Source organism: Artemia sp. Qi Xiang Cuo, chromosome 18 (genome assembly GCF_049724085.1).
Source record: "Artemia sp. Qi Xiang Cuo chromosome 18, ASM4972408v1, whole genome shotgun sequence".
NCBI lineage: Eukaryota > Metazoa > Arthropoda > Branchiopoda > Anostraca > Artemiidae > Artemia > Artemia sp. Qi Xiang Cuo.
Window position 1 is genome coordinate 976,400 of NC_142811.1, and position 13,978 is coordinate 990,377.

A 13,978-nucleotide genomic window follows, 5' to 3' on the forward strand; every position below is an offset into this window, starting at 1 on the left:
TTGTTGTTTTGCCGGACAAAAGAGTATGAACGGAAGTGAAAATATCCTACAGTCCAGGTGAGGGAGTCCAACCTCTACCCTATCCACTGGATCCACAACAACAGCCATTTCATTCCCGACCCTTGCCTAACACTTTTGGTGTCAATATTCAGAATTTGTTATAATCATAAACGCAATTGTTATAATTATGAACACACTTGTAACAATCATATACACAGTTTATTATAATGATAAACATGATTTACTTTAAATAGAGCTTACTGAGAACTGACCAATGAGTGTGTTTAGCAGATTGGACATCGTCTTCCAAATTAGTGTTTTGGGCCGATACCATTGACTGGGTTTCATATCTGAAGTGAACTACCGGCTTATGGTCTTACTGACTTTTGAAAAAAGCTGAATCTCAGTCAAGAAAATACGATTTTAAGGTTCTGCCAGAATAAAGATTCTACAAAAATGTTGGTTTTCAGGTAGAAATAAACCAGGGGCGGATCCAGGATTTTTTTTTTTTTTGGGGGGGGGGAATGGGGGGTAAAAAATAGGTTGATCCGAAATTTTTTTGTTACGGGGGGGGGGCGCAAAATAGGTTAATCCGATAAACTTGCGTTAGGAGCAAGTTTAATTAACACAAACTTGAGTTAATTAAGTAAATTATACTATTTTGGACTACGCTATGGGGGGGCACCCCCGGGCCCCCCTGGATCCGCCACTATAATAAACACGAATTCATGATAGACTCATGGAGCAAACATTGTTTTATTTTGACATATTAGGCACTTTAAAAAATCCAATGTCCTAAAGGGCTCCCTATCAAACATTCTGCTTAAAATAATATGATCGATTCTGCTTCAGTATAATATAAAACAAATGAAACATACAAAAGAAAAACAATAAAATAGGACACCGGATTAATGATATAAACATCACCATTGATTATATTCACCATTTTTTAATTGATTAGGTTCAACAGCAACAACAACACAAAGCTTTCTCTCAGGTTTAATCATCTTTTAAAAGGTTTACCATATAATTGAAAAGTGGGGAGCAACTATCAAACTTATCGGGTAACAGTATCAAACTTAAAAGCTATTCACTTCCTGAATCTGCTTGTTCCCCGAGAAGGAACAAATTCTTTATTTTACCCTAGATATAAAACTTAAATAGATCTCATTCAATATTTTCAGCTTAAAACATCCAGCTTAAAAGATTCTTATTCATTTTGTCGATTCCTATCATTTTATAGATGGCGCTGGTTGTCATAATTTAGTCCGATTTTGATATTCAAATATAAGTTAGGTGAAACTGCTCCAGATGCTTGAAATTAACTCAGGAGCACCCTTTGGAGAGTTTACATCCTTGGAACGTTGTCAAATCGAGTTAGCTCTGACCAAGCCAGCGATTTAGAAGAATCAGTCTGAGATAGTATTATATTGACGTACATATTTTATACACTCCACATTGTACTGTCAAACAAACCTATTAATAGCAAAACCGGTTAAAAATTCAAGAAAAAACATGTTATTTGGAGACACAATTAATTTAACAATTAATTAATTAATTTAACATTGTTAACTAATTAACTCGCCCGTTAAGTGGTTTATTTGTTTAACGTAACCTTTCCTAACACAGAATCATTTAAGGTTAAAGCATAACGTCAGAAAAGTAATGTTAAAATTCTATTAGAAATTGGCAACATCATTTTTAGATTCTTTCAGCAAAGACCCATATTTTCGAATGCTGTTGATTCCAGAGGGGGCCTGAAATTTCAGAAGATAAGACGGAATAAGTGTAAAATTATTCTGAGTGCAGCCGGGTTGCAGCGGTAGCTAGCAACCTAGTAAGAGACGATCAAGTCCAATACTAAAAAATGTAACAGCCCATAACTCCTTATATTGTTAAAGGATAGGTAGACAACCAAATCTTAGCAGATTACTTTACGAAAATTAGAATTTTATCATTAAAATGTCCAAGAATCAGAACAACAAATTTATTTAAAATTGAAGCTCCGCTTTAAATGTGTCTGAGCAGGAAATGACGGGTGTGTTTTTTCTTACCGGAAAAAAGGATTTTTGCCACTGTATGTCACCCGAAAATGCCTTTTTGGTACTACAGATTTGATCATAACCCGAAAAAAGAGTTGGAGAATTGATTCCATAAATAGCTGAGGCAAACCCTAAATTTAGAAAAATACTTTTTTGAAATTTAAAAAAAGACCCCCTGGATTTAAAAAAACATATTTTTTTTATCTTTTTGATAGCCAAAGATACAATAGGGGGTTGGCAGTGGCTATCGTAAGGTTCTGTTTATTTTAAGTTTAACGCCACTCTTATTAAAACTTGACTACTCCATTTGGATTCTTGTTTAAAAAACGTCAAGACTATATTTAGTTCCTAATCAAGGGGCGCAAAATCACAAAATGTAGGACGAAGGTGCGATAAAAAAAAAAAAAAAAAAAAAATTAAGATGCAAAAAGAATAAATGTTTTTCCCAATTCTACCGGGGAGGTCTTTTATTTTTATTCTTTGAACTAAAATATCAAAATAGAAATTTTTCAAAATCTAAGAGGGGTGGGGGGAATTATCCCCCCCCCCCCTAAAAAAAGGCATCCCCCCCAAATATTTCCCAAAATATTCATAGCAGTTCTCCTGTTTTGACAAATATGGGCCTTCCGCAACAGATTCCATTGTATTTGCCTGATTTTTTCTTTGCGTGTACACCATTTTGTGTCTCTTATTAAACTATAACTAACAAAACTAATTACTATTTCACTCAAGGCTTTGTTGATTATTTCAACTAATTTGTTTTGTTACAAGGACGATTACTGTATCACAATACTGCACCCGTTGGCAGTCTAACACCACCACTCAGTGGCATCCTCTCGAATGCTGAGATACTTGGCACCCTTTCAAACATTCTTACACAAAATCTTTTTTAGGTGAAAAAATATTTTGGCGATTTCTAGAAGGAACCCATAGAAAAACGAAAATATAGACAGAACTTCTAAAATTCCTCTAATGACAATGTTCAGTAATATCTACAACGTGAGCCTTAGACCAACCGAATAAAAAATAGCCAACTGCTGACCCAGCACAGATTGCAATCATCAGCCAAGCGTTGTACGTCATAACAATAAGCATGAGAAAATAGGAGAGAGTTATTTGGGCTAAGTGCAGCAGCGTTTGGGCAAAGTGGGATCCGCTTAGCATTCGCATCCTGAAAAAGAAAGGCTTAAAATAAAAACAGTCTTTAAAATGATAAAAATTTAGACCCTAAAATAAAAAGTTAAATTTATTTTAAAAGTTAATTCTTAAGATGACATGATTTTACTTTTAAAAACACAGAAATTTGAATTCTTCAAATAATAAAAAAATAAAATTATCAAAATAGAAGAATTATTTTACTAGAAATACAAGCAACGAAATATGAATTTCCGTCAAAACTGAAATGACCTTAAACTTATTTTGTACACAAAAAAAGAAGAAAAAAAAAACGCAGATAAAGCAAATAGAATATTATATACAATATAACACCTTTGACAAAACAGAAAAAAGGCATATGTAATAATTTTAAGAGGTTTATCTTCTATTTTGGCACATTTGCACATGTCGTTTTGACGGAATGTGGCTTGAGTTTACAATGATTTCACTTTAATTGAAAGGAGGTTTACTCCCAGCATCATGATTACTTGGAAACATATTTACCGTTGGCATGTTTGATCGTATATCGCTGCCGAAACGAGAACATATCCCTTTGTGTACAGAGGCAAATCTCCAGAATTCTTATTGGGGGGGGGGGGGCAAGAGGGGTCCATATCCAGGTAGTCAAGGGACATGAACTATATAATACCTTAGTTCTCAACATTATTGGGGGGGGCTTTCCCCCCAAACGACGCCCCTGCTTGTGTATCCTCTAAAGTTGGTTCTTTTTTAGAATAATGTGCCAAACGGGGCGAGTTTATTTAAGAATAAGACAAATAAGAGATAACAAATTTTAAAAGGGGGAATTGGGCACTGTTATTTGACAAGATGCTTTAGGAAAGAAAAAGATAATTTTCTTGTCTAATTATGCCTGAAGGGTGTTTCACCTCCAGTAATTTGTTTGTACCCCCCCCCCCTCCCACTCAAAAGTTTTGTCTACTTTTTTCAACATACTACCTTATCCAATAATTGGTATATGTAATTTATACGGTGACCATGAGGTGAAGGGGTGGTTTGGGGTTATATCCCCCTCCATTTGGCGGAAAATATTTTTTTGAAAAATGTGTTTCCAATATTTGTCACCTTTTCCGCATCTCTTCCGATTTCTTTGACTGTTACGTTTTCCTTAACTGTTAGCGTGAAAAATAAATATTAACGAATTTCAGATTTTAGTGGCACAAATCTCAAATCCGAAACAATAGTAATTAAATGTAATCGAGAATTGTGTACAGATCGTGCAAAGAGTCTTATCAAGAATTTCTTCTGTGTTTGCAGCTTAAATATAATTTCAAAATTTTGAGTTGGACGTAAATTTGAATTAAATAGTCAAAATTTTCTCAAAGAAATAAACACCAAGTATGTCATTTCATTTACCAAATGATAGTCAGAACTTATTATATCTTCTTTTTGAATTTTCACCCTTGTTTGTTGTATGAACTCAGAATAAATCTGGCCTCTATAGTCTGTCCTCCACCTTTGTGCAAAATAAGATATGTGCACCAATCATGGGTGCAAGATTGTGTATGCATCCAAATGAAAAGAACTGAAAAACCACGCATATGAGGCTTAGCTATGCAAAGCGCAAAATTTGAAACGACAAGGAAATAAAAAAACAAGAAAAAATTCAGAAAGAAATAAAATGGGAAAAATGAAAATTAGTGGAGAAAGAGTGCAAGAAGGTTAGAAGGTTAGAAAAAGCAAGATCAAATAAGAAATAATCAGATAAAAGAGTTCGAACCTAAATTAATTAATTAATTAGTTCAAGTTTAATATTTGGTTCAAATGCTAATTTTAACCGATTAAAATCAAGATTGGTTTGGCTATCTGTTAGTTCTGCTCGATAATATCAATGGTAGTAGTAGTTTTCCAATCCTACTGATCCCAAGTGAAATCGCCAAAGATCCGTCTGTTGTCAGCTCCCAATATTCTGAGGCTATCATCAATATGTGCGCCCCTCTTTAAAGGGACTCCTTAAACTCTTGAAAAGGAGACAAAAGAAACCAAGAGTAAAAAATAAAAAAATAGTGAAAAAACATTAAAATGCAAAAAAAAAACTGTTTCCATTATGAGGAATTCCCTTGAGGAATATTATTTCCCTTCCACCTGAGCCATCTTTGCATTAACTTATTATGAAAGATTTATTGTATATTCAAGATTATGACCTACCACTGCATTTTGTGGCTGTTTTTAATGGGTTTTTATAGGAGGGGAAAACGGTAAATATTTGTATTTTCATATAATTTAGCTAAGGTAAAAATGAATACATCATGTGATGTCTTTTTCTATTTCCCAATTCAGCAATCCCTTCTGGGGGAAATTAGCATTTTGAGCACTTAAAGGGGCTAAAGGGGTCAGAACTGACCCTAGTAACAGAAAGTTGAAAAACGTACTTCTAGAAAAAAAAACTGTCTAGTGAGAAACAAAAATCCCATTTGTAGCTGATTCAAAAATGGTGATAATTATTTTCATAAGTCTTAATAGTAGAGTATTATTTTGAAAACAAATTTGCAGAATTTTTTAAAAAGAGGCTAAAATCCCTCGAAAATCACGTCATATTATCCATTAATTATGATAGACTACTACATTTCTCACTGTCTTTAACTGGTTTTAGAGAAGCACAAAATGTCTATGTTACCCTTTCCACCTTGTTGGAAATAATTGACGCCTACCAACTTTTCTTCAATCCCAAAACATGAAAAAGACCACAAAAGAACCTAAAGCACCCCCTTGACTTGGCTTAATAAGGACCAAAAGGATTCCAAATTTTTGGAACCTTTGAAAAAAATTAGAACACTAAACGCTCTTCTTCTTTACCAGTTTCTTTATTAGTAGACATAAGATGATTAGAAAATAGCACGTTTTTCCCTCCTTCAAGGCTAATTGCCATTCAAAATCTATGACACGGTAGTTCTTCGATCAGGGCCATATCCGAGATTATTTATTGGGGGGGGGGGGTTACAAGAAGATTTTTTTGGGGAGGGGTACAACAAAATATAAAAACGCATTAACAATTTGTTTATACTTATTTTTGTCACGTTGCTACGAGTCGGACAAACATTTCTGGGGGGGGGGGGGGAGGGGATTCAATCACCCTAACCTCCCCTGGATACGGCCTTATCTGCAATACTAAAATTAATAGGAAAGACAGAACGAGGTTCTACTTTTACAACATTAACCGCTATTCACCTTATGCATGTTATTACCCAAAAATAAAGGGTCCTTAAAACTGTCATTTGCCAAGGCTATCAAGTATTCAATCCTCAATTAGCTTTACAGTATTTAGTAACAGTTGAAACATATTATCACCAAGGTATATAAGTTATTAGTATCTAGAAACCGTTTTATAAGAAGGGAGATAAAAGAAACCATAACCGTGTTGAGATTGGGTAGAAACACAAAGGATATGAAATATTGTAACTTACGGCTGGATTGTAATAATTCCATCTAAATCACTAAAAAAAAAAATACTGGAATTTTAGTAACACAGCAAACAACATTTTGTATTCAAATTAAAAAAAAAAGAAAAATCATATGTTGGAATGAACACAAAAATTGCATAGACGTATGGTATCTGGGTAGTAGGAATATACACAGGATGGGGATGGGTAAAGGTTCAGACCGATGTTCCTTTTAAATAATAAAATTTTTAGTGTTTTCGATCTATCTACATAATAGATCAAAGAAAATTTTTTATTGCAATTTTTTATTACAGGGAGGTAAAGAGGCCAAAAACACAGCATTGGACTTTACAGTCCGTACCGGTTGTGCTGATCTCCGTTTCATGGCCCTTTAGCCAGGAAGTGCAATGGAGGCCAGCAATCCTGTGCTTTAGCACACCCTTCCTGTTTACCTACCCCAGATTTCTCCAGTCTCCTATTTAATGCTGGGTCGACTTTGACTGAGGTTACACAGTCACGCCACTGACCCTTGTTCCAAACCAAATAACCAGCGACAAAGGATTTCAAGTATAGCATGCTAACCACTCGGCTAGAATGGTACAGAGGTAGGGAGATTTTCCTACCTGAAACAATGTCTGTCATAGTACTTCACCTGCGTTGTCTAAAAAATTCTGATTCCCCTTATCAGTTTTTCTCATGATGATTTACAAGACAAGCAGCTATTTTAGGAACTTATATCTGTGGAAACTGACTAGTGTAGAAAAAAAATCGCTCACACCATCTAGCATTTGGTGATTTTGTTTCTTCTTAAGCCTAATACAAACAACTGCATCCTTGTTTTGTCAAGCCCTTTAAAATATAACGGATAGTAAAGAAATAAGAATTATTTCTTATTTCTTAATTGTTAATTAAGGTAGGCGTTAATTAGCAGGCCTACCGACTTAAAATCAGATTGTCTATTTAACCTGCAAAGATTTGCCCAAAATAACATAGACCTACTCTGTGAGGAATGGATTATAGATTATTTTATAATGGAGTAATGGATTACTTTATTCATAAAAAAAGACTAATTATCATTCACAGTGAAATTTCTGTTTTAAGCATTGCAGATTAATTTTATATAAAATATCTAATTTTCTTTCAAATGTTTACCTTTTAAAAAAGTCCCCAGATGACACACTGTGAGTGACGCTAGTAGTTTTTAATCTCTGTCTTTCCAATTTATGTTGGCCAAGACCCAACTCTTATAACTTTGCTTAGGACAAATTACACATATTATGCGGACAACCTGCAGGCACTGAGGCTTTGGAAGCTATACGAAAAGCACTATCCTCTTACCGCTTTTTTGGGACCATCCTATTGGAGAAAAAAAATGGGCAAACTCTGATATACCCATCAATAAATTTCACCGGATTTTCAATAAACACAAAGGAGTGGGCCAAAAACAGGCAGGAGTCCTCATTTGGCCTTCACGTCAAATCCTTTCGCCTCCACCCCCAAAGTGCATCAAAACAATATCTATCGTCCTTTGTTATCTACTTTGTGAAGCACGACAATGATGAACGTAAAGTTCTGATAAATAATTTTCATATTTGTTCCATTTTATTGTGAGTTATATTTTCTTGTCCTGTGACGTCCGATGCTCAGTGTACAATATTAATACAATAAATAGTATTAATTTAATTTATCTATAAGCTTCACATTCTCTTTGCTCCACATTCAAGAAAATAAATGACATGAAATCTAAATTTTCAGACATATTTCCTTCCTTTCACACGTATTTGCCGAAAATCTTAGATTTCTTTTTCATCTTCTAAAAGGGATCTAAGCCATACTTTAGCATTTCATATAAGCATATTGGCAGTGGAGCATTGGACATAGAGAGTAAAGTGGAGCAAATCTCAGACTTCTTTTTCATCTTTTAAAGGGGATCCAAGCCCTAATTTAGCATTTCATAGAAAAAATTTGACAGTGGATAATTGGAATAGACAGTAAAGTGGAGCATCGCGTTGCCAGCGTCCCTATTCAAGAACGAGCCAAGCGACGAGCATAATTTCTGACGTGCTTCAATACACAGTCACATGTCAAACACACATACAAATGTGAGGTGTACAATAAAGTCACTACTACAGGAGCAAGGGAATTTTATGAAAGAAGTAACTTATGGTTTTCACTCAGCAAAAGAAACCAAATCCATATAGCGTTACCTGACAAAACCCTAAAGTCACTTTACTTGGGCCAGAAAATAAGAAAAATTTTTTGCCAAGAGGAACCAAATACTTCTTTGCATCTTTTTTTATTTTTATTTTTTTGACTGGTCTAGCCGTAGACGTTTTTTGATCACCATGAAATAGTTTATAAGCAAGACGACTACTGTCTATTGTCTGCAAAACAACTATAACTACAGTCGTGGCCATGTTATGATCAAAATAAAGGAAGTTTATAAACAAGGCAACTACTGTCTACAAGACAAATACAGCTACTGCCGTAGCCATATTATGATCAATCTTAAATAGTTTATAAATAAGACAACTAATGTCTACAAGACAACTATAACTACTGTCGTGGCCATGTTATGATCAACAAAAGACAATTTGTAAACAAGAAAACTACTGTGAACTATTACCTAAGAGACGATAAAACCATAAATGCTACTTTCAAAAATTTTTAAGGCGAATTAAAATAAACTGGATCTTACAAATCAAAATTTTAATAAAATAAAGATTTAGCACTTTCTTTTGTTTTCAACCTCCTTTTATTGTTATAGAACAACAAATATTTTTATTTAGACTTTATTTTTAAATTCTATTATTTCTCTTGGCAACGGTAGATGGTGTTGTTTTTTTTTCAGACAAACTTAAGTTTTCTACATGAGTTTCTTTTGGCTTAGGACTTAAAGACCAGGCCGATCTGGAAGTTAGAAACTATTTTGAAAAATCAATCTATAATGGGGATGTGCCATTAGTCTTAGCAGTTATAGTTTCTTTCCTTATTAAAATGATTGACAATCCTTTTATCAGAGTTTAAAAACAACTTTCTAGCGATTACCTCTACAAGGAGGCAAGTATGGACAGATATCTACGGAAGAAAATTCAGTTTTAACAAGGACATTCATGAAATAAAATCGTCAAAGAGTTAAATAAAATGTTAAAAGTATGATTGAAAATAATATCTTGAGAAAGATTTTTTTTTCACTTTAGTATTAGAAACGTTATTCAATTTTGTCCATTTTGCAGCCAAATCTAAATCCAAAAAAAGTTTTTATCCTAAAAAACCTTTTTGTAATCTTAGAACTTTTTATTTTCATCCTTACACACTACGGTTTCTAAACAATTTTCAAAATACAAAAAAGGGCTTTAAGAATACTATATAGTCAAGACAATCTCCCCGACCATTCTCTCCTGTAAAGCCTAAAACAAACCAATATGAGATGAAGGAGAATACTTTGGGCAGAAGGTTTGGTCTCAACACTTTCTGATTCTAGGGTCTCCCCTAGTTTTCCCGGACCTTATATTCCCGTCTGCCCCTGAAATCCCGGTAAATACACGAAGAAAAGCCCTATTCTTCGCCCTGTGGCGCCCACCCACGAAAAGTAGTAGAAATCATTTATACCCTCACTTGTCAAATGGTACGCACAATGTATCTGTTTTGTATTTGTTTCTCCCAACCCCCCTTAGAGCAAGAGACAGGAAAATTTTGTAGATAAATTATAATGCCTAAATATTAGACCTTAGACCGCACGGTATTTCATGTTGCAATTGACCGTGTTATTTTTCGTATTAATATTCATCTGTATTTGGCAAATATTGCTATTTTAGCCAAGTTTGGCCATTTTAGCCAAATTTGGCCTTTGGAATAAGTAATTCATTCATTCAAACCTTTAATGGCTTACCTTGCAGACATGCTCCTGGGTTTTGGTTGAATCGCAGTTGCGCCATTGCCATTTGATAACTGAGGTTCAGAAACAGAAGAATATTGGACAACAGCTGCAGCCGACTTTTTATAAAGATACTCCCTGAGAAATATAAAAATTGATTTTGGTTTATTTAACAAAAGTGATCTTTTCCCAAAGAATTATTTTTTCACCAGTTACAGATATTTTGAACTACAAAATGGACGATCATAGTGATTATTACTGGGTATTTACCGCATCTTTCCTGGAAGAACATAACATCGAGTAGGAAGATAACACTTCCATAGATCTGTATCAAGCAGAACATTGGAGCGTCGTAGCTAAAAAACGAAATGAGCAAAATAAGTGAATTCTTGGAGATTCTGAGAATTAATTATTACGTATATGAAGGGGTTGTCCCCTCCTCAACACCTCGCTCTTTACGCTAAAGTATTTTAGTACTTAAAAAAAAAGTTTTTTATTGTTCTAATAAAACGAACATAGTGTTTCAGGAGTCGTTCTTAAAGAATTGGGACAGAATTCAAACTTTAGTGTAAAGAGCAAGGTGTTGAGGAGAGGGCAGCCCCTCTCATATACGCAATTGTTTCTGCTCGTTTGAAGTTTTAATGTTGCTCAATACTTTCAGTTGAAAAACTTTTTTTTTGTTTAATTTCTGGTCGTTTTTTAAATAATGCCAAGAAATTTGGCTCCATCTCTACGGAAAAAGCCCTCCTTCCCCGCCGATATATTCTCTAGACAATTCAATCATGGTGAAAATTAACCCCGGACAATTAACCTTAACATCTCCACGCGTAAAATTGAGTGGGCAAAGAGAAAGCAAGACATAAGAAGAATTTCGAACAGGAATTCTGGCAAATCCCCCCAGCGTAAAATTTTCCTTGAAAAATTCAGCCCCTAAAAACTTCCCTTCCCATGGAAAATCCCTCCAGCATAAAATTCGTCCCCCCCCCCCCGAAAAATGTATGCATACTTCCCAATAACAAATACCATACGTAGACATTGGGCAAATTTTATAACTTAAAGACAGGGACTGTGGGGGAGCCATGTTATCTCCAAAAGCATAGTTTTTGGCCTTTCAACTATGCTGAACGAAAAAGCTATCTCAAAATCGTGATCGGACAATTTTGAGAAAAAATTGGGCGTGGGTTCGGTTCTGTTTGTTTCAGTGATTAGGTGTATTGTTTTTCTCGTTGGTATACGAGCTCTAATCCCCGACAATGAAAAATGTATACAATCCTGTAATACATTGCAATTATGATCAGAAACCTTGATTGGACAAATAAATATGGTCCTGCCACTCGCTCAAATACACCAAAGGGTCAGAGTGGCGTTTGCACTTTACTGAAACCTAGACACATAGCTTAAATTATATACTGTATCAATCCAATTGATTTATTTACACTTGAAAGGAATGAACTGAAAAGAAAGCATACATTGACGAAAGGTTATTTCATATTAGGCTTATACCGATTGGGCATATTAGGCTAAACTGATTGTTACGAATATACTGATATCAACAATTCCTGGTATTGATCAGTGTTAAACTCTTTTGTTGTTGTAATAAAAACATTAACGGATAAACCATTTAATTACTTTTCAGTAAGGCGTAAATGACACTCAAGTAGGTTAAGATGCTAAAGAACCACTACCATAGAGGTTAAGCGCCCATTCAATATTTCTTGGCATACTTATTGATGACTCGGCCTAGCAAATTTATTTTTACTAATGTAAAATATTTTTACAAGAAAATGTAGTCTTTCCTTTGGCAAAATCAGCTAGTTGCTGATAAGCCTTTACTCTCGGAAGAAAACACTTTGTCTGTCAAGCCTTAAGTGGAATACACATTTTTGATATAATAACAGTTATTAGTTAGGCTGTAAGGAGAGAAAGGTTGAGATAGCTAATGCACGTTCTGCGGAATAAGGATTACTTATTGCCAAAGATTGTCTTTTTTGACCAACCGTCTAGAAATAACGTCCTCGGTTGGGGTGGGAGGATGTCGCAAGGAAAGATTTAAGAGAAATTAGAACTTCATGGGAGGGTGTAAAGAGGGAGGCTTTGAATAGATTGGGATGGAGGAGGAGCGAGTGTCTGTGTTGGCTTTCGGCGGCTTGGTGCTATGATTACTTACTTACTTAGACTTAGATCCTCCTACGACTGGGGGTACATAGGGCAGCGACGGTTGACCTCCAAGTTGACCGATTTTGTGCCAAAGACCAAAGTTCGTTCAGAGTGGTTCGGAGACTCGTCGACTCTTTCTCCAGGGATCGACCAAGTGTGCTGCGTTGTCTTCCAATCCTTTGAATGCCGGGTGGGGTCCAACTCCATAAATCGTGTAAGAAGCGTCAAGTAGTTAGTAGTAGTAGTAGGTTAGAAAATGATACTACTTGGTTTACTCCAGTTTGCTGATAGCCTGGCAACCCATCCTTCAGAGCTCATATGCGGTTTTACCTCAAGACAATACTTCCAAGCACTCTGAGGTCTATCACCACCTATGCTGAGGGTAATTATATAGTTGCACATAGTCCATTATTCCATGAAGCAACAGCTTCATTGTCGTCCATCATAAAGGCCAGCTGCAAATGCAGCTGATCAAAATTGTGTAAGACCGTATATAATACGGTCAGAAGACCGTATATTATAAAGAGTCAGGGTGACGATGAAAGGAACGGGAATAGTCTGTATGACAGCCTTGTCACTCGTTAGGATTTGTCCCATGATCTTGAAATGTCAATCCTGAGCTAAGATCTTGGGCAAAGAATCCATTAAATGTTACCCTCAGGAATTAAGTTGAGCATATATATTATTATTAATTAAAACGGTGAGTATTTTTCAAACCTCGAGATTCGCAGGTGAATCGATGAAATGAAAACTTTCACTTCATTGAAAGTTAAATTTAATGTAACTAAAATTAAGGTTAAATTTAATATTAAGGTAATTTAAATTTCATTTCATCGAAATTTAAACGATTGATTAAAAAGCTAAATGAAAACTTTCACAACCACTTATCTAAAAAAAAAAAAAAAAAAAAAAAAAAAAAAAAAAAAAAAAACAGAAGTTCAATTTTTAGTGAAAATTTCCTATAGTTTTTGCTTGTAGCGCCGCCAAACTTAAAAAAAAGAAACGTGGGAGAAAGCTCAGAAAAGTAAACAACATATGACAAAATAGCTTAATGCAAGAAAGCGTAGCTTTTCCTTCAAAATATAGCTGTGTTTTGGAGATAACAGATCGATAATAATTGAATTCTTACGGACGAGATCTGTCGTCAAATTTAACTAATTACTTTTGCTGAAATAGTTTCACACTTCAACGTGCCAAAACTGATAAAAATATGGTAAACCCCTAGAAACTTCATGATTTTGTTGCAAAGGAAAATAATTTTGAATCGAAGGAAAAATCTTAATCAAAAAATATGTTAAAGGTAAGAGTAAACAGAAGATGGGTCCCAGAAACAAAAATATTGTATTTAT

The 13,978-nt window shown here is 34.8% G+C and overlaps 1 protein-coding gene across 7 annotated transcripts in view; it reads right to left on the reverse strand.

Annotated features, from left to right (window-relative positions):
* Positions 1–837: 837 nt before the first annotated feature.
* The window catches only part of LOC148941106 (high affinity copper uptake protein 1-like), a 109,963-nt gene continuing 96,822 nt past the window's right edge, over positions 838–13,978 (reverse strand). For 6 of the 7 annotated variants that reach the window (XM_089104664.1, XM_089104663.1, XM_089104661.1 and 3 more), the window contains exons 4-6: positions 10,488–10,610; positions 6,620–6,649; positions 838–3,213 (exon numbers count right to left, since the gene is read on the reverse strand). In XM_089104664.1, coding sequence (XP_088960790.1) covers positions 3,012–3,213; positions 6,620–6,649; positions 10,488–10,610 — 355 coding nt within the window. In that variant the 3' untranslated portion in view covers positions 838–3,011. The remainder of the gene's footprint in view (positions 3,214–6,619; positions 6,650–10,487; positions 10,611–13,978) is intronic. The other variant, XM_089104668.1, reaches the window with a different exon arrangement.